The 24,460-nt window shown below is 44.1% G+C and overlaps 1 protein-coding gene across 8 annotated transcripts; it reads left to right on the forward strand.

The window, feature by feature from the left end:
• Positions 1-8,314: 8,314 nt before the first annotated feature.
• On the forward strand, positions 8,315-23,988 carry topaz1 (testis and ovary specific TOPAZ 1). Of its 8 annotated transcripts, none has more exons than XM_014178192.2 (21): positions 8,323-9,709; positions 9,804-9,875; positions 11,122-14,191; positions 14,274-14,341; positions 14,485-14,597; positions 14,883-14,932; positions 15,145-15,221; positions 15,315-15,379; positions 15,572-15,655; positions 15,945-16,008; positions 16,178-16,329; positions 17,748-17,837; positions 18,091-18,218; positions 18,749-18,809; positions 18,912-19,083; positions 19,984-20,090; positions 20,208-20,373; positions 20,465-20,617; positions 22,194-22,397; positions 22,506-22,689; positions 22,781-23,988. In XM_014178192.2, the coding sequence occupies exons 3-21, from the start codon at positions 11,355-11,357 to the stop codon at positions 22,980-22,982; spliced, it is 4,977 nt and encodes a 1,658-aa protein (XP_014033667.2). In that variant the 5' UTR covers positions 8,323-9,709; positions 9,804-9,875; positions 11,122-11,354; the 3' UTR covers positions 22,983-23,988. The 8 variants fall into 8 exon arrangements, 7 of the variants coding, with proteins under 7 accessions (XP_014033662.2, XP_014033667.2, XP_014033663.2 ...); XM_014178188.2 differs by having other exon boundaries at positions 8,323-9,209; positions 9,528-9,875; XM_014178187.2 differs by having other exon boundaries at positions 8,322-9,875; positions 18,157-18,218.
• The last annotated feature ends 472 nt before the right edge of the window (positions 23,989-24,460 follow it).

Genomic DNA, 24,460 nt, shown 5'->3' on the forward strand with positions numbered 1-24,460 from the left:
CGTCAAAATCGTTTACCAAATTCAGTTTCATGTTGAGTTTGGTTCCTTCTTGAGTCAAATTGATTTCCTTACCCAACTCTGTTGACTGCTCATCTAGGAAATGAATTGTGTACATGTATATAGGGGTATATATAGAGGTATATGTATATATGGGTATATATAGAGGTATATGTATATAGGGGTATACCAGAGGAGGCTGGTGGGAGGGCTATAGGAGGACGGGCTCATTGTAATGGCTGGAATGTAATACATTTTTTATTTATTTATTTATTTAACTAGGCAAGTCAGTTAAGAACAAATTCTTATTTTCAATGACGGCCTAGGAACTGCCTTGTTCAGGGGCAGAAGGACAGATTGGTACCTTGTCAGCTCGGGGATTTGATCTAGCAACCTTTCGGGTTTGATACCGTTCCATTTATTCCAGCCATTACAATGAGCCGTTCCTCCTATAGCCCTCCCACCAGCCTCCTCTGGTGTATACAGTATGTAGAGACTACATGTTTATAGGGGTGTCATGAATGATATGTAGGAGAGTTATGATGTGAAGTGAAAGGTTGGTTTGAACAGGGAATATATGGGTATAGAAAAATAGGAAAGAGACGCGTGTGTGTGTGTGTGTGTGTGTGTGTGTGTGTGTGTGTGTGTGTGTGTGTGTGTGTGTGTGTGTGTGTTTTCTGTGTGTGTGTGTGTCTGTTTTCTGTGTGTGTGTGTCTGTTTTCTGTGTGTGAGCGTGAGAGAGAAAAAGATAGAGAAAGAGAAATAGAGAGAGAAAGTAATGCATCTCGCTGCCATATTCTCCATATCTTCCTGACTCCGTTCCCTATACGCCCTTTGGTTCATCCTTGCTGTCCGCCATCACATCACTCACTGTATGATCAATATTACCACTAGATAACGTGTAACATATATGTAACGTGTCTGGATATGGGAAAGTCATGGGAACGTCATGGGAATGACATAGCAAAGCAGGGAGTATTCTGTATTCCATATTCCATGGATCTATTTTCAGAAACAGGATAATTCCATATTCTGTATAGGCTATCTTTCAAAAAGGAAGTATTCTATAAACAAAGATGCTAAGTGGGGAATATTTTTTCAGAATATTCTATATTCTGAGACGACTCCCAGAATTCCATATTCTATATTCTATGTTCCATAGGATTCTATTCCTGAGGACTGAGAATAGCTGCAGAGAGAGAGAGAAACAGAGGGAGGGGGGGAGAGAGGAGGAGAGACAGAGGGAAGGTTAGAGGGAGCGAGAGGGAGAGGAGAGAGAGATGGGGAGAGGGAGGGAGAAGAGAGAGAGAGAGAGACAGAAGGCCTAGTCTATGTTTAAAGATGGAGTCAAAAATACCAAGGTGTGCTTCTCTCTCTTTCTATTTCTCTCTTTAGCTTTCCACTCCTTTCTCTTATAAATTGACACATTTTCTATTTTTCTTTCTCTCCCTTTCTCCCCTCGGTCTCCTCGTCGAAAGCGAAGCTTCGTTAGGGCATAAGGTGGCTGTAAGAAGGTGTGTCCATGTATACATGTATGCATGCATGTGTGTGTGTGTGTGCGCGCGTGCGTGTATGTGTGTGTGTGTGTGTGTGCGTGCGTGCGTGCGTGTGTGTGTGTGCGTACGTGCGTGTGTGTGTGCATGTGTTCTGTTTGGATATGTAGTCCTGGGCAGTTTTGTTTTGTCATTACAGAATGAATAGAAAGTACGTATCTTTCTTTAGATGTACCAGTCTCACAGAAGTGTGAAAGAATTGAGACGTTGTTGAGTACATGATGCTGGGAACACTGGGAACTGTCGTCGTAAGCAACAATTACCCTTATTTGACGTTCCGGAACATCCCTGTAAAATGGCTGCCGTTTAGACACACAGTCTGTGATGGCAGCCAGGGAGTTTCCAGTATTTCTTCTTCTCTCCATTTCACTCTCTCTCTCAATCTCTCTCAAACACCAGATCCACTGTTCACCAAATATAAAACTGCAAAGTTAAAACACATTATCCCAATATAATGTATAGATATTATGTTTTCTATGAAAATAGAGTTACCATGTTGGTCGTTCCACCAATTCGGTGCCTTTTGAGATGGTCAGAAAAAAAACGTTTGATTTCACCTAATTTTAACATTCTGTCATAAAGAGCACATGTTCATCTGAATAAAAAACATGTCTTCCCATCGACATTTTTTATTTTTTTAAGACTATAGAATGGGCCTATAGTACGTGCCTATTAAGTGCCAAATAAAGTAACAGGGTTGACCGTAACAGGGTTGACAATTTCTTCTTAAATCAGCCATAAATCCTATTGTTACCGGGGAAATGGTACTCTAGGTTGTTGTGTGCAACAGGAAGAAGCAACTGAATGCAAACTTCACACAAAAAATGACATGTTATGATCGACCCGCTCAGTTTTCTACCACAAGACACCAGAAAATGGCCAAACAGAGTAGAACCAGCTCACCTGCTTTAACACTATGATTTGACTATTAAATATTTTAAAAGGAATAGTTTCACAAAATTGAGAGTTCAGTTCATGTAACAGGGTTGATGTTAAAATGAGGGACGGGTTTTTGTTGGTTTTTTTACCTTAAAATGAGTCACTAATCACTTTAAATCAATTATAATCTTCAGAAAATAGCTTGGGTGTTACAATCATGGTGAAAACTTGGAGAAATGTTGGTGTTAAATGGGTTCAAATATTCCTGGAAGTTACAGAGGGTGCACAGAGGGACATGTCAAAATGCAGAATTTGGGCACTTTCATATAAAAATGTATTGAATTCTCCATGTGGTCTATATTAAAGGGCACTTCGATATAACATCATTTTTTTATTCAATATTGGAGCACAATTTCTACATAATATAAAAAATATAAACCAAAATATATATATAAAAATATCGAAAAGTGACCTCTTGTGAAAACGATAGTCACTGTTAACCATTAAGTACCAACTGAGGGACACAATGTACATTTCCATAAAACACCGTCTGCTGCTGAGTGGATTTTTCTGAAGAGCTGAACTAGTAGTTTTTTTATACAGCTTTACACACACACTACACACACACACACACACACACACACACACACACACACACACACACACACACACACTCCTGGCACCTGAAGGAGTCATCAGAGTTAGTGCTCCTCTGGCACATTGATCTTAATCTCTATACGAACACAAAGGTTATTTATGCATTGCAGTTATATACAATCACACAACGCCTAACTATGGACTGTATTGTGTATTTAGACAGTTGTAGACAGTTATATAGCTATACTAGTTATATTTTCTTATACAGAGGGTAGGGCTCGACCAGACCCTGAAGCACACACACGCCACAGATTATGAAAATGGCCTGGATTAATTCAAGGTTTTTGCTATGAATGCAAATACTGCCACTTCTGCATTTTCTATAAGTAGTTCATCAGGAAAAGTCAATCAACACTGGGCTGAACAAAATGACTATCCAACCTTATCACTACTACCACAACACGCGTGTGTGTGTGTGTGTGTGTGTGTGTGTGGTGTGATTTTGTTCATTGATTAAACTCCTCTTCCTCCAGACTAAATAATGCATGGAAGGAAATAAATAATCTCTTTCTCTCTGTCTCTCTCTCTCTCTCTGTATGTCTCTCTGTCTCTCGATGTCTCTCTCGCTCTCTGTATGTCTCTCGTTATCTCTCTCTCTCTAGCTCTCTTTCTGTCGCTCTCTTTATGTCTCTCTATGTTTCTATGTCTCTCTATGTTTCTATGTCTCTCTATGTCTCTCTATGTTTCTATGTCTCTCTATGTCTCTCTATGTTTCCCTCTCCGTCTCATGACTCTTCCAATATGGCTGAATAGAATGGAGCAATTAGATTACTATCTATTATTACTGCAGAGAGAGAGAGCGAGTGAGAAAGAGAGAGAGAGCAGACAGAGGTGAGTTCCCTATAGAGATTCATCTTTAGTTAGTATGTGACCCCCCCACCCCCCTCCCCCACCCTGTCTCTTTCTCTCTCTCTCCAGTTTTCTCGGTAGGGGACATGAGGACAGCAGGGATAGGGTCATGAGTCGGCCATCAAGCTGTGTGTATGTGCGTGGGCATGCGCGTGTGTCTCTTTAGCTGAGAGTGAAACTCACATCCAGTCACCGCCCTTCCCCCTCTACTCTGACACACACACACAAACCACACTTGAGATTGGCTCTCTGGCTCCCAGCTTCGACATCTTTATTTTCCAACTCAATCTACAGTTGCATAAGTGTTGAGGTGTGCCCAATGTATTCACCCTGTCTGTCTGTCTGTCTGTCTGTCTGTCTGTCTGTCTGTCTGTCTGTCTGTCTGTCTGTCTGTCTGTCTGTCTGTCTGTCTGTCTGTCTGTCTGTCTGTCTGTCTGTCTGTCTGTCTCAAGGGAAAATACAAAGTGCATCTCAATAGTCTAAAGTGTCGTCCTCTCCTCGTCTCATCTTCTTCATCCTCACTGAATGTCTAACAACCGGATAGGACCGGATCAGACTGTATAGTTCAAAGCTAATTTCCCACTAACTCTCTGACTATCCACCATATTATTTTCACCTCTCCTGTTTATGGAGCAATGGGTAACCTTGCCTGAGACCTGAATACTTGCGTTAGGTCCTACAACCTATGCCAAGGGCTTTATCTCAGTGGGCTAACACACTTTTGTGTCGTGCAGATGGTTCAAACCCAGTCGGTATGAGAGCTAGGTGAAACAAGATGGCTACCTCCCTGTAGGTTAATGGGGGAGAGTTTTATAACAGGAAGTTTCTCTCTCTCTCATACTAATTGATTTGACACCTATAAGTCTCACAGTATTTTTCTCAGAGTTCTTAAGGGATATTCAGGACAAACTCGGCATTAGAGGAAAATACAAACACACATATTCCAGGCAAACTCTGCCTATATGCACCCTAAAATTATACATTGTTAATATCCTATTCACCCCCCCCCCCAACACCCGACTGAACTACTGACTGTGAGGAGGAAGAGATGGAGAAAGAGAGAACTTACATACTCTCTAAATGTATACATAAAACCATTATCATCATTATCATCACCACCACCAGCATCATCATAACCAAATGGGGGTATTTTATAAGTATTATTAGACAATCTTGCATGCAGAGACAACGGTGTGAATCTATACAGTACAGGTCCACATTTCTAAAAGCTTGTGGGCGCTCTCTTAAAGCTGGAGGCTGGATGCTGGATGCCATGGCAACCATATAGGATGTGGAAGAAAGGGCTATTTAAGGAATTCTATAACAACCCTAGAATTTGGAACCCAGGGTGATTTCTAGAACTGTTCCTTGTCCGTTCCATTTCTCTCCAGCTCTACACTGGCCAGGTATAGAATCAAATGGAATTGAATGACATTTAATTAAACTTAATGTAATTAAATAGAATACAGTATGCAATATGATATGATACAATACAGTAAAGGGAATGCAGGGGGAAAGTCTCCATTTTTACATAATATTAAAAACACACACACACACAAGCACTCAAATTTCCTCTCTCAGTCCCTGGTTAGAGGGTGTGTGAGCGATCATTACAGTGTATTTCCCACTGAGACAGCTGCAGTTACTCTGTCTATAAACTCTCCCTCTCTTTCTACTGAGCTCATATGACCAGACAGCAGGCAGCCACAGGAGGTTGGTGGAACCTTAATTGGGGAGGATGGGCTCGTGGTAATGACTGGAGCGGAATCAGTGGAATGGTATCAAATACATCAAACACATGGTTTCCACATGGTTTCCATGTGTTTGATGTCATTCCATTTGCTCCGTTCCAGCCATTATTATGAGCCGTCCTCCCCTCAGCAGCCTCCACTGCATGCAGCACCTTTCATCTTTACTTTTTGTTATTCTGGATTCATTGAAGGTATTTCCATGTTGGTATATGTTTGATCATTCTGTCTTCCTGGCAGGCCAAGTTCCATGATTGATTCTGCTTCCTGAGATCAGAGTAGAGATGTATGGAAACCCAAACTCATCATTAACGTGGTCTTTCTAATGGTGATACTCTGCAATATCCTGCAACTCTATGGCTCTAAATTAAAGTCACTTGACCTGACCAAAAAAAGCTCTGGGCCCTAGTTATAATATGTGAATGCTCTTTGACAGGCTCTTTAAAACCATAACATTTATAAAGCACCAAGACCCCTCAGTTTACAACCCAAAAATACTAGGGACCTCATGGTAGACAGAGACAGAGTTTGAGAAGTTCTCGAGAAAGAGAGAGACATAGAGAGGAGAATGAAAAGATGAAACAACATTTATGGAGGCTTTAGAGAACTTACGTTTTTTTGCCATACGCCAAAAACGTCTGCTTCGCTTTTCCGATTCCTTTAAGACATGAGATTAGAAACCGTGCATGAAAGTCAACTACAGTAAGACGAGTGACTGACTGACTTGTGACTTTGAGCTGACTCTCTCTCTTCCCATTTATCTCATACGAGTACTAATCCCCAATCATTTGAAATGCAAAGTAAAAGCTTATATATTCCCCTAACCTCTCTCCCCCCCACACACACCCTGATTATAAAATCTGCATAGGGAGCGATGGGTGTCGTGTCAGGCCTCAGAATGTGATGGCAGTAGAGCAAGGGGTTGTGGGTAAAAGCCTGTCAGTTAACGAGATGCAGCAGAATCTCCCAGGATCCTCCCTGGCTGTGAGAGGAGCTAGGAAGGCTCATCTCTCCCGCTCTTTCTGTATATCTCTCTGTCTCTCACTCTCTCTTATTCTCTCTCTTTTATTCTCTCTCCCTCTCTATCTCTCACTCTCCATCTCTCATTCTCTCTCTCTCCCTCTCTATGTTGCAATCATATTAGAGCTTATAGGGAACTTAGTGGTCCCTTTACACTTTTTCTCGCAATCATCTATCTGTATGTCCCTCTTTTCTTCTCCCTTCCCCTCGGGACAGAAGACCACTGTGTTTGGTGTTGGAGCACCATCTACTGGTCAGGTCTGGTAGGGCGGGGCAGCTGGTGTTGTGAATCAGGCCGCTGTGGTGATGAGACCGGCTACTTCCCAACACCAGGGTCTCTCCTTGACCTCTCACCTACGACCCCTCAAACCTGACTTCCAGAGCTGGGTTAAATACATATGTGAAATACCTTTCACCCGTAACCTCTGCAGTGAAGAGGGCGGAGCCTACTTCCCAACACAAGGGACTTTCTCTATCCCTGACCTCTGGTGTTGTATAATGTATGTTGTGATTATATGTAATGGAATGGTAGTGTAGGTAGGGTGTTGCAGATGGCCCGTAGGCTGTGTGTAAATTGACTATGAACACAGCTGCAGCTTAAATAGGTCTTTCCTTGCAGCACTCGACCACACGACTAGACAATAATCAAAAGGTCAATGAGGACACAGGGTTCATGTGACACAATCTAGCACAACCTGGCCTTTATCTGGCCTGCTAGACACACATACACACTCACACACATTCAGCACTGCTGTTACAACTTATTATTACTATTTATTTAAACTGCTATACCAAGTCCCTTTACTCACTTTACTACTTGTATTAAACCGTCTTTATTTTTATCTCAATCATAGGCTACTGTATATATTGTATTATGTAGCCTACATACTTCTCATAATTGTTTTTATTACTCTTTTTTCTTCTACTTTTTATTACTACTTGTAATTTTGGCACTTTTGTATTGATATTGTTATTGTACTGCATTGTTAAGGAAAGTTAGCAAACAAGCATTTCACTGTACCCTGTGCACGTGGCCAATACAGTTTGATTTGACATAATGATTAAAGAATGTAATTGTCTGCTTCTGATATCCTAGTACAGAGAGGAAGAGCCGAAGCGAGAAGTTTAGCTCTCGCCAAAATCTGTCAAAAATCTAAGTATTGTTATGGCGGAGACATGAGCATCTCGTCATTATATACAGATCTCGGCATAGTGCTATTTTTATGTTTTCCAATGATCTTGTCAACTGCCTTTCATGGACAATAAAGATGTATTGAATTTTAGTCCTGTGTTGTGTCCATTTTGTATCTGTAGCCATGTAATCTATGTGAGGTGTATAAGGCATAGTTCTAGTAGCTTCTCTGGTTTGGGGCTCTAACCTGCATCCATCGACAACTTTTGGGATCAACAAGAATGGGATCATGCTCAGCATTCAAACTCATAGCCTATATGTTGAATTATTCATTATGTTTGACTTTCTCTGATACTATAGACTAAATGAAAAACGTAGCCTAAGATACAGTATCTAAGAAAATGGATGTTAAGTTTGACAACAAATGAAATTCGAGCGGTCGGACGTTCGTGGCTCTGCGCATGCCCAGTCGGATAGCCTCACCAGGTGTGATTTAAATGGGAAGGAGGCAGGGAGAGCTAGCCTGGACAGGCTCGACACAACGTTTTCAATTAACGACAACGTTTAAAACCACAGTTGTTTCTAACAATAAGTTGTGTAAACAAAACGTGTAGGGCTACTAATTTCGGTGACATTCTTATCACTTAGCCTTACTAATTCTGAATTTGCATCGAAATTGAATCGAGCGATTTTCGCCTATTAGCCAGCTAGTCTGAATTTGACATTTGTGTTATTTATTTATCATCCGACAAAATGCTTATAGCCCATGCATTGTATTTCCCGTGGCCTAAGTTAAACTTAAGTTTATTTTATTCGTGGGAAGTGCCACTTTTGGTTTACATTTTTTTCTTTCAAAGTTAGCTTTTGAACAGATTTTTTTCACCAAGGTTGATCAAACTAATAACGCATTGACAGAAAAAAGTAAAGAAAAAACGGTTCAAATTAAATATTTTTCGTGTTCGCTGATAAAACAGCTCTGAAATGCGACCATGCTCCCATCTACGAGGAGGGTCAAATTAAATCGAAGCGTGCTGAAAGTTGAAGGCAGTAATGGACTGCCAAGCGTGCCCAGACGGAGACGGCCATTCAAAGTGTTGTACTCGCCAACCGGCGAGACACATGGCGATCCTAACCGCGTCAGGAAAACTCTGGAATGCTCTTCACAAAACGAGGAAAACAGCGGAGTGAAAACGAAGGATGATTCTGTTATGGGGAACACTGAATCCTCCGTTTTGAAATCCGAAAATGATGATTTCCCCCCATACTTGAGGACAGAAAAGGGGAACCTTGCGAGTGAGACAGCTGTCGGAAAAACAACTGCGGTGCCAGCAGACAGTTGGGAACAGAGGTCACCACCATTGACTGAATGTGAAGGTATGGAGCTGTCCAACATAAATTATTTTAAATACAATGGGTATTTGAGCACTGGGAATGACTTTGAGGTTAAAGTAGATGGGCCATATAGTAGAAACAAATATGTCCAGGCTAAAGTTGGGGGACCTCACACAAGAAGTAAATCTGCAACTAGGCGGATTGGGGTGACAGCGGGGCATAAGAAAGAATTATGTTGCAGGCTGCAGTTCGCGGTGTCCTTTGGCAGTGAGGGCTCCAACGAACTGACTGACAAAATCAATACTTTTAACCAAGTAATTTCCAAGGGTAAAAACTCTAGGCACGTTTCTTATTACATAGAGAGCGATCTATCGGTGAAGTCCAGAGTGAGAGCGTGCGGGACATTGGCCAAGAGAACTAGAAAATCTGTGCTGAGAAGAACACGATCAATAGAGCGCAAGAGGAACGTCTCTTGTTTAGAGTCAGACAAGCAGTCTCCAGCTCAGTCACCAAAAAGAACCAATATTGCCGCAAATAACCGGGTGAGTGCTGCTTTGAAACTTGCGAAAGCGCAAGGGAGGGAAGGAAAGTTTGAAGTTGAGAACTTACGATCTGCAACGTCCGCTACAAGTGCAGGTGCAGAATCTACCGAAGGGGATGCTGGCCACGCCGTAAAAAGGGCATTCCCCCTACTTATTGGGATTTCAAGTAAGATACATTTTATTTTTTACAATTGTATTGAATGGAGCACTGCATTGATAATGTGATAGACTGGTTTCGTATGCAAGCTAGCCTGCCTCAACATGCTAGGTATAGCTAGCTAGCCCACTAGCATTTAAGCTAGCTAGCTGGCTTGTAATCAGTACCGTTCACTCTGGCGCTAACTCCACTTGCAGCAACGTGGCAATGAATGAAACGTCACCGTTGAGGCAAGCTCAGTTAGCTGTTGCTTCTGAATTGTCTGTTACCTTGTCGACCAAAATTACGTTATGAATGCTGTGCTCCACGCAGTCTGCATTTCTTGCTTGCCAGGAGACCGTTGATGACTAGCAGGCATTTATTTCACATGGCTAACTGGCTAGAGAGCTTTAACGTTGCATGAATTTGTATTAATGCATTTCAGAAGTCTGTAGGGGTAATTCAGCTTTTATCAACCCATGAAAAGCGATCTAGTTAACATTTATGACGTTTGAGCATGATTTCAATTGATTGTAACTGATGTACGCTAGATTCCAATTAATCTCCACGTTATTTATGGTAAAATGAGTTGAAGTCTGTGTATAAATCCTGGATGACTGACAGGGGGCGCTGTATTGAAGCCACCGCGCAGCCATCTTGGCACAACTCTACAATGTCTACGTTTTTGACACGTTTATTCTATTACACCTTAATGCATACTTTAAAATTATATGTGAGCTAAACATAAAAACAAAAGTTATAATTTTTTTTTAGAGTACTAATGTTACTGTCCCCACTACAACAGAAATACTTAATACATGGAATTTTGACCTTGAAACATTTAATTGAAATAATATAGTTCCATTCATTCCTATGGAGGACTGCTTCTCCCGGAGAGTGCCAATATGGCCAACTGGTTACTTTAAAGCCTCTCAATGGCTAATACATAGCATCAGCAATCCAGGGTTTATATGCCATTGGTTGAACTAGATGCATTTTCAGACTACTTAGTTTATAGGTTGCATCTCAATAGTGGTAATTGACTTCCTCGTATCCTTTTCTTCCCTCATTTCCTCCCCCCCATCTCCTTCCCTTCATCTGCACTGATGTTAAAAAAAAAAAAAAAAATGGACAAGTGTAGGCCTTTTCCTGGTAGGCGTCCACTATTCTAAATATTCTAGTGAGGTTAAATGACGGAGATGAAGCCAGTTGAAACTATTGAGATGCATCCATAGTTAGAATAACTTCAACTGACGGTGTTCATCTCCGCTTCCAGATATTGATAGGAGTCCCATTGTTACACGCCATCGCCCCAAACCCCCCATCAGCTCGCCATCCTGTCCACAGCGGTCAGTCAGGAGAGTGGTCAAAACCTTGTGCTGCGCCTTGTGTGGAGAAATTAAATACACGCCCCCTAAGAGAAGGAAGCTGACCAGGGTTGAGCCAGTTGGAGTGACAGGCAGAGGCAGGGCCAGCGTCCTCAGCAGAATAGTAGGGCTTGAGCAGCCTATGGTCAGGGTTAAAACCAGGAAGAATTTCACCTCCACCATTAAGGCCCCCAAGAAGCTGGTGATCTGGATAGGGAGGTACCCCAAGGTCAAGCTCTGCGATGTAGCTCAAGTATGTGACGTCTCGGTTGGGGGCTTTTCCTGCCTGCTGCCGGCCCAGCTCCTGACTTCCAAAGTAGTGCATTGTTTCAAGTGGGACTATCGGAGAGAAGTTAGTCTGTTAGGGCCTAGTTGTTGCAGCGGAGGGAGCCATGGGAGTGAGACGACCGGGGAGTGCCTTAGTAGAAAGAAGTCGCATCACTCTTCTCAGTGTGGGAAGAGTGGTCAGCTTCTGACGCCGACTGAAATTCATCAGTGCATGCACACGGGGGAGCACGGATTGACTGAGTCAAATCGTTCTGCATCTCTCGCTGCCTCGGAGGGCAGGATGTCTGAAGCCTCCACCAATGGTTTTGCTTGTCTCTCACTAGGTAAGCAGCAGGTGAGCAGGGGGTCAAGCGGGGCTGGAACGCATGACAGAGGCGTTCTTGAAGACTCTGGAACAGGAAGGGATGACGTAGAAACAGGAAAGCCAGTCGCTAAGCGGATGAAATTGGGTTATGTCCACAGAGACATAATGGAGCAAAAACAATCTAGTCCAAGTGAACCAGAACTGGATCCTGGGATAGCTATGGCTTCCCTCGAAGACAGTGGGACGTGGTCTGAGATGCCATGTGATGTCCCGCCGCATTTACACACAAGTCATGTCAGTTGTAGTCATAGCAACGCTACAGATGCTCCTGTGAGATCACACCACTCGGTGACGCAGGATGGAGGCTGGAGGGGAGGGCCCGGGGGAGGTGACAAGTCTCTGGAGTCCCCTGCCAACGGGACGCTGTCTCCCTGGTCCACGGAGGACGGAGTGGGAGTAGACCCCCCCTCTGACACTGAGGACCAAGACCTGTTCTCCTGTCGTAGAGTGGTGGCCTACATGAAGAGGCTGCACCTGTCCTGTGCACGCACCTACCTCTCCTGGCCCTTCCCCAAACCTGATTCTGCACAGTCACTCTCTGTGACATCATCAGTGCTCAACGCTAATGGAACACTGACACCCCCAGCGGAGTCTGAGTCATCAGCTGTGGGCTGTGTTAATGGAGCCTTGGTGAACGAAAATGGAGACTCACTGGTGAGGGCTGAGAGAACCCGAGTTCTCCCCTCTCACTGTACACTCTCTGAATACACTCCACAGACAAGCTACCAGGTCTATGCTCATAGGAATGGGATGAAGGGAGATGGAGACGAGGGAAACATGATGGAAGAGAAAGACATGAGCAGTGGAATAGGAGGAGGAGAAGAGGATGAGAGCGTGACCCAGTGTTCACTCTGTCCTGACACTTCAAGAAAGGTGTACCCATCCCACCCCCTGTGTCACAAGAAGCCACAGTCCCAACTCAGAACTAGGGGTCTCTATCGCAACAAAGCTTCCATCTCCCCTCCACCTAAAGCTCCCACCATCTCCACCCTCTTCACCCCACCCAAAAACCACAGTGAAACTGATACAGTTCTTTCAGTTTCCTCCAGCCTTTCTCAAACTGACACAGACACCGTTTCTTGCCTCTCTCCACCCAAAACGGACTCTGTCTCAACCTTCCCTCCACCTAAAGTCAGTGGCGGCGGTGAGACAGCCTCCACCTCCCCTCCTATAGGCCTCGGTAGTGACATAGACACAGCCACCGCCGCCTTTCTGCTGTTCTCATCTGCATCCCAAAACATAGAGACATCCCCACCACCCTCCTCTCCTACTCCCTCCTCCTCCCCTCGGAGGAAGGATGAAGGTGAGGCTATGTTCAATGCAACCTCCTTCCCGTCAGCTGTGGACAGTAAGACAGACACGTCTCACTCAGACTCCTTTCACTCAGCAGAGTCATCCCCTCTTCCACCAGGTTTCTCCTGTCTTTCAGCTGAATCCTCCTTTCTCTCATCCAGCTCCTCACTTCTGTCTCAAGAAAAAAGAAAGGCAGAGGGAGTAGAGGTACAGAGAAGAGAGGGAGATGAAATGAAAGGAGAGGCGGCTGCGAGTGGAGAACTGAAGGTTTTGGTTTTACCAGGCAGTGAGTCCTCCAGTCCAGAGAAGCAGGAGCAGCAGCGTCCAGAGCAGAAGAGCACACAGGGGGGCTCGTTGCTCGGCAAGCCCAAAGAGGGAGAGGCTGTGGTGGCCACGATCAGTAACCACGCCCCTGGGATTCTTGGAGGTCAAACACCAATGCTGTGCATAACACGCCTAATGCTGCAGACGCAGAGCTACTCAGAAGAGGACGATGACTTTGTAGATCAGAAAGAGAAGTTGTCCACTGCAGTAGGTGTTGGAGCACAGGCCCAGGCAACCTCCACTGATGAAGATGATGGTACATGCGGTGAAGAGGGGCAATCGCAGTCGTCTGGAGATGGGACACTAGAGCCTGTTAGAACCCAGCCCTGTACTGATGAAGATGTCGATCACCTTAATCAGTCCACCTCCTGTACTAAGGTCACGTCTGAGAACCAGGAAGCCGGCACTCCTCCCTCTTCCGGGTCACACACTCAACACCAGGAAGTAGAAGTCAGGGCAGGGTCAAAGGTCAAGCTGGCTAGTGACTCCAAAGCTGACCTCTTGGATGAGTTCACAGCCTACGAGCAGGACATCTTGCTTGTGGATGTTCTCCTGGATGACCCAGAGCTGTTTGGCAGCATGCCTCAGGACCGTGACCCCATGCGGGGGTCAACCAGGGGACGAAGGGACCCTAGAACCAGGACCACCATTGGGGCAGGGAGAGCCCTACTACTCACGGGTGCAGGTCCCTCATGGGCCACTGAGAAAAGGTATGATCGTTTTAAGTTTGACTTTGTTAGCTACCTCTTATACAGGACTTTGAAAATGCACTCTCTCTGTTTTGTCTTATAGCTCCACCACGGGAACAGATGGGCCTCCTGGTTCTAAGACCGACCAGAGAAGAATTATCCACTTTAAAGGTGTACACACACAGTCACAATATAAACTATGGAAAGACTGAAAACCAACTAGTGTGAAATTCTGCTAAATCTCTTTTTGTCGGTCAAACCTTTTAATATGAGATGATAGTGTAAACCTGTTGTAATGTGTGTGTTGTGTTTAGATGAGGAGAGTGCAGGACGATCTTGGAGACCTGTAGCCAGCTCCAACCCTAAGCCTGCCCTGGTCCACAGCAACAGCTGGCCCCCTACTGTCCACGCATTACATCCAGACCAGGTCACCTCATATTCACCAAGTACATTTACCAATACCCAGAATTTGACTCAGTGAATAGGTGCTACCAGCAATAGACATTGTACTAACAGATTAGACATAGTCAGCATACAGAATATGTAGTATAAGCTGACTTGCAGTACGGTGAGGATCTACAATTTACAGATCTATCTATGTATGCAGAGGGAGAGGTGCTCATAGCATAACCCATGATTGTGGTCAATTCAGGAAACAAACTGCTTTTGAATAAGTTCAATTGTGACATTGCTGTATTGTGTGTTTGAGCAGGGTGGAACTGACTACAACTACAGCCCTATGAAGGCAGAGATCTCTGAGAGGTATCTGACTGTTACCCTGACTCACACAATACACCATGTAGGCCTACTCAGACCAACACTACACCTCTACTGCTCTTTCTGCAATGGTACTGTTCATCAAGACTTCATTCCTTTCATACCACTGCACTTCTATCAGAGAGGTGATGATGGTTGAGAAGGGTAGTGGTGGCGATGATGGTTCAGAGGAGAATGATGATTAAGTTGTGTTGCAGGGCCCAGGCCATCCAGTCTCTGAACTCATTTAAGAGCACACTGCCTTATCTGATGACTGGAGACTCCTGGTGCAACGGTGAGGGGGAATACATAATGAAAACTTGTATCTGTACAGCTTTGATGTGAAGCCGTTAAGAAAGCAGAGAGAACTGACTCGTGTGTTCCACAGGATATACAACCTCATGTAAAGACCCAGCGGCAGCAGACACCGGCCCTCAAAGACACTTTGACAGTGTAACTACCTCTCATAATAAAACTACTTCTCATATTTGTCTTTATACAAATATACTTTTATGAATTGTCCTAGTTATCCATAAATAAAAAATTAAAAAAACCAGATTTGATGAATTCCCTCTCTCCTCCATTCCCTCCTTCTCTCCTCCGTTCTCTTCCTCCCTCCTCTCCTCCACTCCCTCTCTCCCTCAGTATTGCAAGTACTATTTCAGCATGTCGGACTGTTTCCATAAGACCTGTTGGTTCCTCCATGTGCCCAAGAGAGGAGACGAGAGGGTAGGCTGCTACTGCCTCCAACAATCACCTGGGTCCTCTTCATTAGGGTGCACCGTAGCAAAAACATTTAGCTATGGAAAATAAATTGAGCTGTAGTCCAAATTGGTAGCACTGCTGATGTAAGAGCACCCTCTGCTTGTGGTTAAGAACTCGAGCTTTGATAGTAATGTTCATACCAAGTGGAAGGATTAATGGATATGATGGTGTCTATTGGTTGACTTGTGAATTCTTTCCATGTGAAGATTGAGTGTTATGTCTTTACTATTTCATGCGTTTTATTTTCTTCTAGTTTTGTGTGGAGACGGTGCTGAGGTTCGTCAGGTCTTCCAACCCTGTCTGTCTGCAGAGGGCAGGTTAGTGTGTGTTTTGATTAAATTGTAGTGCTGATTGCTCCTCAGACATATCTGACTGAGGTAGATGCATGAACAACACAGATGGATCGTTCTTTGACACGCTTCACTCTCCTGCTTACGGTCCGTGTCCCTTCTCTCTCTCCTTTCACACGTCCATCTCTCCCTTCAGTGTCCGTGTTTACGTCGTACTACCAGTCCAGTCCTCCAGGTGTCTACCACACCCCGCTGGTCCTGAATTCTCTCCTGGCCGCTCTGCTCAAAGCTGGCTTTCTGTCTGACATCATCACGGTGCTGCACGTCAGCACTGCCCACAACATACTGGTACGAACACACATACACTGCTGCTACTCTGTTTATTATCTATCCTGATTGCGTAGTCACTTTTACCCCTACCTACATTTACATATTACCTCAACTACCTCGTACCCCTGCACATTGACTCGATGCCGGTACTCCTTGTATATAGCCTCATTGTAATTTTGTGTTACTATTTCTGTAAAAGGGGGAAAAAATATTTTTTCTTACTTTTTAACTCTGCATTGTTGGAAAAGGGCTCGTAAGTAAGCATTTCACAGTAAAGTCCACACCTCTTGTATTTGGAGCATGTGGCGAAGTTTGATTTGATTGTCTGTTGTGACAGGGATTATTATGTTGGGCCTCTCAAGTAGAGGTTTTCATGGACCTGGGGATTTCCCACCTGGACCCAATATGCATAAATAAATAAAAATGATAGAGTCCCGTTCCGAAAAGACCCGAGGACAACTAGGCCAGTTCTGCATAGACCTGGTCGGATCCAGTACATTTGTAAGCTACTCTAATAACCAGAGGTGGTAATGTGAGAGGGAGAAGCTCTGTAGCAGGCGACGGAGGGGCCTTGCTGTGTGTGTACTGTGAGTGACACAGGGAGCGAGGAGGAGGGAGAGCAACCAACCAAGCTGAGTCACGCTAGTAAAATAACTTTGAGCTTATTTATCATCCAATATGATTAAGTAGTACCTGTCTGTGCTGCATCAAACTGAGAAAGCAAGTTGGCTAATTTAGCTAGCTAGGCTAATTGTGGCTGCATGTGCTTTCTCCCTGTCCTACAGTTACAAATAACACCTCCATTTAGATTAAGTAGCAGCCTACCTGTTGACTCTTGGTCATTTGTAGCGTAATAGTTTCATGTAAGTCAACAATTTCCTTTGATTACGTAATCTCTTTACTTGCTTTGCCGCACGCGGAGGCTCTGACTATAGTGCCGTTTTGATTACTTGTGATTGGCCGACAATCTACACGCGCCACTCTGCATAGGCTAGTTGCGTTGAGCAGTGGTGACATACTGTTACCGTTTTATCAGCAACTCTCTGTCCATGGCCGTTGTAATCTACTGTGAAGCCACAATGTTCCCAAACTGGAGATTTAAACTATGATGGAGGTACAGTACTAGTTCCCGGCAGCGCTTCACAAAAGGAATGTGCCAGTTAAGATGATCATTTATATTATGTGCTATAGGCTCTCGTTTTAACAGAATGCCCTACAAATGTTTTTCAGCTCAGTTACTTGAGGCAATGGCACACAATGCAGCGTAGGCATAGCCTATAGGCCTAGTGTTTTAGTAGATTGTTTTTATATATTCATTCGTGTGCGAACCAAGGTCCCCGTGCGGGAACGGTTCAGTACGAATACGTGTACCGTTACACCCCTAGTGGTCAGCAAAGCAAACGGGTATTATTTGACTGTCCCTCTCCCCCATCTAGCCCAGTCCAGCCTTTCTCCTGGCTCTGTTCGACTATGTGGGGGAGAAAGACCAATCCATCTTACCTGAACTCATTCAACTCACCTCTAAGGTACTAAGGTGTATGTGTCTGTCTTGTCAGTGGAGGATTGTGTGAATGGAATAAATTGAATGGTATCAAAGGTATAGAAACCATGTTTTACTTCATTCCATTTATTCCAGCTATTACAATGAGCCTTTCCTCCTATAGCTCCTCCCACCAGCCTCCTCTGGTGTGTGTGCACTGACGCTGACTTGTTGTTTGTCAGTTTTATTTCTTTTAAGTAAACAGTGTGACACTGCTGATCTAAATGGTGTGAGTTCAGATGGTGGATGCAGGCTTGGGGTTAAATGTGGACCAATGTGAGCGTGTCCTACACATGTTCCTTCAGTCGCCACAATACCACCCAACAGACTCACCTGAGAATTACACAACTAAACCTGGCAACCACAGGTGAGTCTCTTACACACACCTTCGGGTCAGTCCTGTACCTGGCAACCCAAGCCTGTTTTGGGACTGGCTGAGAAACCCATGGGTGCGTTCAGTTTGATACTACGTTGCGTGATGGTTTGTACTGAACGCCACGTTTCCCCAAAACGGTGTGCACTGCTCTTCAAAAGCCTTTGAGGCATGTTTGGTGGGGTGTGGCGAGGTGTTGCAAGATCAATATAAACTAAGTAGCCTTCGGCTCATAGGCGAAGATCTCCTGTTTCTGTAGCATGAGACCGTTTGTTGTACAAGTACACCCTCTGGACAGGATGCTAGGCTGATCAATATGGGTGTGGCCATTTAGAAATGGCAAAACTCATGCATTATACAACCTCTAGGCCGCCATATAATCATACTGTTATTGAACTTGGACATACAGTACCATTTCTGATGATTTTAACATTGCACATCGTTTTTTCGTACTGAACGCAGCCCAGGTTTTATCTTGTCATTGGTGTTGGTTGATTGGCTGTTTGACTTGTCCATCACTCCAGGTCGATGAACACTGAAGCGCCCACTCCTGAAGCGCTGAGTCTGGCCCATGCTCTCGTGGAGGTGAGGTATTTTTCTCTCTCCTAGTTCTGTTGCTTGTTTGATCTAAATGTAATCATTTTGGCACTTCTCTCTCCTTCCTTTCCCCTCCCTCCCTCCCTGTAGTTGTGTTCCCAGCAGGAGGACTGGGGGAGGTTGGGTGTTGTCTTCCGCTCCATATGCCACTCCCACAGAAGCCTTATCGACTTACAGCACTTCAGCGGCTGCGTTGCCATAGCGCTGCTCGAGGGGGACAAAGACAGACTGGCCCTGCCCTTCGCCTCCTTCACTGAGACAGGTGAGACACTACAGAGACAGATCTTTGAGCATTGATAATGAATAAGGATGTATTAGTTTGTTGTCTCTGTTCCAGTGTACCAGGAGACCTGGGACTGGGATGATATTATACTGAACAAAAATATAAACACAACATGCAGTGTTGGTTTTATGCGCTGAAATAAAACATCCCAGAAATGTTCCAAATGCACAAAAAATGGATTTCTCCACTTGGTGTGAACATTACATCCCTGTTAGTGAACATTTGGCATAGAAGATAATCCATCCACCTGACAGGTGTGGCATATCAAGAAGCTGATTAAAAAGCATGATCATTACACAGTTGCACCTTGTGCTGGGGACAATAAAAGGCCACTTTAAAATGTACGATTTTAACACGGCACAATGCCACAGATGTCTCAAGTTTTGAGGGTGCGTGCAATTGTCATGCTGACTGCAGGAATGTCTACCAGAGCTGTTTCCATAGAATTGAATCTTAATTTCTCTATACAAGCTGCCTCCAACGTCGTTTTAGAGATTTTCCAGTACGTCGAACTGCTCCCACAACCGCAGACCACGAGTAACCACGCCAGCCCAGGACCTCCACATCTGGCTTCTTCACCAGCGGGATTGTCTTGAGACCAGCTACCCAGACAGCTGATGAAACTAAGGAGAATTTCTGTCTGTAAAAAAGCCCTTTGTGGGGAAAAACTTATTCTGATTGGCTGGGCCTGGCTCCCAATGGGTGGGCCTATGCCAACCCATGGCTGCGCCCCTTCCCAGTCATGTGAAATCCATAGATTAGGGCCTAATGTAATGATTTCAATTGACTGATTTTCCTTATGAACTGTAACTCAGTAAAATTGTTAATTGTTGCGTTTTTATATTTTTCTTCAGTAGTTAGTTGTCTTCTCTGTTCCAGTGTACCAGGAGACAGAGGACTGGGATGATGGTCTGATCAAGAGCTTCCTGGGTAGAATAGGAGTGTCTCTGATGTTCAGATACCACAAGACACAACAATGGGCCAAGGTAACTGTGTTTTTCTCTCTCACACTCTGGATCAAAGGCTGGTGTAGCTGATGTGATCTGTAATATTGGTGTGTATGCGAGTCTGATGCAGGTGGTATGTGTTCTCTGTGTTTGAAGGGCCGGAGGCTGGTGGATGTGTTATCCAGGTTAAAGGTAAACTACTCCACTATGAAGGGACTGTTCGGTAACGAGGATGGAGCTTCTCGCTGTCGCCTGATCACAATAGCTACAGAACTCTTCCTCAGGAGCGACAGTGTAGAGGGGGCACTCAACACACTCCGAGGTAAACATGTAACACACACACAGGTAACCAAGGTTCAAGCGATGGAACAAGGCGTGTGTTTGATATTTCAGACCTCTGGTGTGTCTTGTAGATAACGAGTGGTTCCTGAGTTCGTGTGTGTGGCCGTGTTCGGTGGAGGACGTAGCGGAGAGGACAACGGTTCTGGTTCGACTGGCTGAGATAACATCCCACAGAGACACACTGGAGGTCCTCACTAACCTGCCTGGTCTTAAGGAACCTGCAGGTACACACACACACACACCCCAACTGTCTCACCAACCTACACCACTGGTAAGTTTTAGAACACCTACTCATTCAAGGGTTTTTATTTTGACTATTTTCTACATTGTAGAATAATAGTGAAGACATCAAGTATGAAATAACACACATGGAATCATCTAGTAACCAAATAAGTGTTTTAAAGATCAAAATATATTTGACATTCTTCAAATAGCCACCCTTTGCCTTGACAGCTTTGCACTCTTGGCATTCTCTCAACCAGCTTCACCTGGAATGCTTTTCCAACAGTCTTGAAGGAGTTCCCACATATGCTGAGCACTTGGCTGCTTGTCCAACTCATCCCAAAATATCTCAATTGGGTTGGGTCGGGTGATTGTGGAGGCCAGGTCATCTGATGCAGCACTCCATCACTCTCCTTCTTGGTCAAATAGCCCTTACACAGGCTGGAGGTGTGTTGGGTCATTGTCCTGTTGACAAATGATAGTCCTACTAAAAGCAAACCAGATGGGATGGTGTATCGCTGCAGAATGCTGTGGTAGCCATGCTGGTTAAGTGTGCCTTGAATTCTAAATAAATCAGTGTCACAAGCAGAGCACCCCCACACCATAACACCTCCTCCTCCATGCTTTACGGTGGGGAAATACACATGCAGAGATCATCCGTTCACCCACACCGCATCTTTTTTGGCAGTTGGCACCAAAAATCTCCTATTAGGACTCTAGACCAAAGGAAAAATATCCACCGGTCTAATGTCCATTGCTCGTGTTTCTTGGACCAAGCAAGTCTCTTCTTAGTGGTGTCCTTTAGTAGTGGTGTCCTTTAGTAGTGGTTTCTTTGCAGCAATTTGACACCGTCTCCTCTGAACAGTTGATGTTGTCTGTTACTTAAACTCTGACACATTTATTTGGGCTGTAATTTCTGAGGCTGGTAACTAATGAACTTGTCCTCTGCAGCAGAGGTAACTCTGGCTCTTCCTTTCCTGTGGCGGTCCTCATGAGAGCCAGTTTCATCATAGCGCTTGATGGTTTTTGCGTCTGCACTTTCAAAGTTCTTGAAATGTTTCATATTGACTGACGTTCATGTCTTAGTAATGGACTGTCGTTTTCTCTTTGCTTACTTGGTCTTTTACCAAATAGGGCTATCTTCTGTATACCACCCCTACCTTGTCACAACACAAGTGATCGGCTCAAACGCATTAAGGAAATAAATTCCACAAATTAACTTTTAACATGGCACACCTGTTAATTGAAATGCATTCCAGGTGACTACCTCATGAAGCTGGTTGAGAGAATGCCAAGTGTGCAAAGCTGTCATCAAGGCAAAGGGTGGCTACTTTTGAAGAATCTCAAATATAAAATCTATTTTGATTTAACACTTTTTTGTTGTTGGTTACTACATGATTCCATGTGTTATTTCATGGTTTTGATGTCTTCACTATTATTCTACAATGTAGAAAATAAAAACCCTTGAATGAGTAGGTGTTATAAAACTTTTGACCGGTAGTGTATCTGGCCCAAGAGGTACCAGTACGTTGCACATTTTATTTATGACGTTACCAACCGTGTGTGACCCTCTCCCAGACCTAGCAGACATCTCCATATACGGCTGTCTGTTCAACGGTCACCTCAAGTCATGTGTCGACAGACAGACTGTGACTGTGGCCTCAGACACGCTGGGTTTCATGTTGTCTAAGAGCCTGGCTGTGGACCCTCCTCTTCTGCACACTCTGCTGCACAAACTGGGCAAGCAGAACATCTGGCTACGGGCTAGAGCTCTCTTCAAACGTGAGTCTGTTACTCACTAGATAACTGTTTTATTATCTATCAAAAATAAGTGGTATTTTTTTATTAGAAAACACTGTAGTTTGAGAGTGACGTGTGTGTGTGTTTCAGAGGCCCTGTGTCTAGGCTATTACCCTGGTGTGAAGTCCGTGCCAGGCTCTCTAGCACTGTCCGTTCCCTGTTCCCTGGGGGAGATGGAGATAGCTCTGGCCTTTGAGATGGTCCTCACCCTCAACGCTACAACCATCCTCAACACAACAGGCACACCACAGTCCATCATCATCACACTCAAGAGGTGTGTGCGTACATGCGTTTTCCTTTAGGACTGGAGACTAAAAGTACTGGCAGTTGACTGTACATACTAATGGTTCTCTCTCCCTCTACAGAACAGGAGACAGTGAGAGTGAGTACTTGGCGGCAGGCAGCCGCCTCCTCTCGGCAGCGATCGTCCCCAACCCTAAACTGACCGTCCACTATACAGCGGTCAACTCCTGTCAGGAACAGCTGTTCACGGTCGACATGCACACCGCACGCCGCTGGCTCCGACACAACCACACCTGGGCCAATGAGGTCTGGACACATTCCTAGGAATACTGACCGACGTTCCCATCTAATATTCTTTCTGGGAATACCAGGAAGGTTTGGAACAGGAAAAGGTTGTACTGAACACTTCCATGGCTGTGTGTGTGTGACACTCTTCAAACTTTAACCTACAGCATTTAGACTTTACAGGCTAATCTGATCAAGGGATTTATATCAAGAAAAGACTATCAGAACTGCATATAATAGTTTTGAGTTTTTCATTGTGTCGTTTTAATTGAAAGGAAATGTTGAATGGAGGAGAGAAAGTACGAACAACTTTCCAAGTTTGTTTGGCTTTGACTAGATTTTGTTTAAAAAATGTGGTTTATTTGAAAGTTCTCTGATTTTAGCTTGATTGTCTTTAAACACTTTTTGTTGCACATTTCTGAGGCACTTGAACATTTGTGAAGATAGATTTTACTGTTTTGTAAGAAAGAAAAAAAATTAAAGAATGTCGGTATTGAACTTGGTACCATTCATACTTGACTAAAAGGTTTGTTTCAGAAAATGTTTATTTTCCTTAGCATTTGTTTCTAGGCAGATTTAAAAGCCTGAAATGTTTTTTTTGTGTCAGTCAGCTCTTTCAGTAATGCTACATTTTTAATGGAATAAATTCACAGCAGTACTGTATTATTGTAAAGAAAGAAAGCGTGTCCCAAAACTCTATGATCTCACTGTGATTTTGAGACACAGACATTTTGATCCCAGTTAACCTAATGGTCCTTAGCTGGAATCACATCAGTGTTTGACTTTCCTGATTTCTTTACATTCCTATTTGTTTCCTTTTCCAGTGCTATATCATTCTATTCTCGTGCTTCAAAGTGATTGTTGATAACCTGGTTCTAAGTCTATCGCTGGTTCTAGCGATGAACAGTATTTCAGCATCTTCTACTGTAGGTATTTTTGGTTGTGTAAAACACATTGTTTTTCTGGAACAACAGTCTAGAAGCTTCTATTTAGTTTTACTCTTATTTTGTATTTCTTAAAGGAAAAATAAACTACTACTGACTGACTTCTGTTTTTGTGTGTATTAACAATCTGTTAGTGTGGCTCTTGCCTGGCTACCCATCCACATCACTCTAGCCAAACTGATGTTCTCCACGAGGAGTCTGGTTTTGCCTCCTTCTCCTACAACTTCTAGAATGCGAACATATTCTGATTGGTCCCAGAAACTGACGGTTTGGGCCAGAGCCAAGAGCCACATGACGACCTTATCAATTTTGATACTCTTGATTTGTTAGAGATGATCCAATCGCTGAATGTATGTTGCAATCTTTAATAGAACAGCGGAATTCAATTTGGGGTGAGTCGTCAGGTAAGATGTGGCTCAGTTGATAAGGGGAGCGGTGCTAGCAATGCCCAAGTCGTGGGTTTAACCCTTGCAGGGATCACCTGTGTATCTGCTCTGACTGCTCCTGCCTACAATCATACTTCACAAAACAGACCCACTACATCTCCCTCAATGGCTACACCTCAGACTCCAC

This window comes from Salmo salar, chromosome ssa27, assembly GCF_905237065.1.
Source record: "Salmo salar chromosome ssa27, Ssal_v3.1, whole genome shotgun sequence".
Classification (NCBI taxonomy): domain Eukaryota; kingdom Metazoa; phylum Chordata; class Actinopteri; order Salmoniformes; family Salmonidae; genus Salmo; species Salmo salar.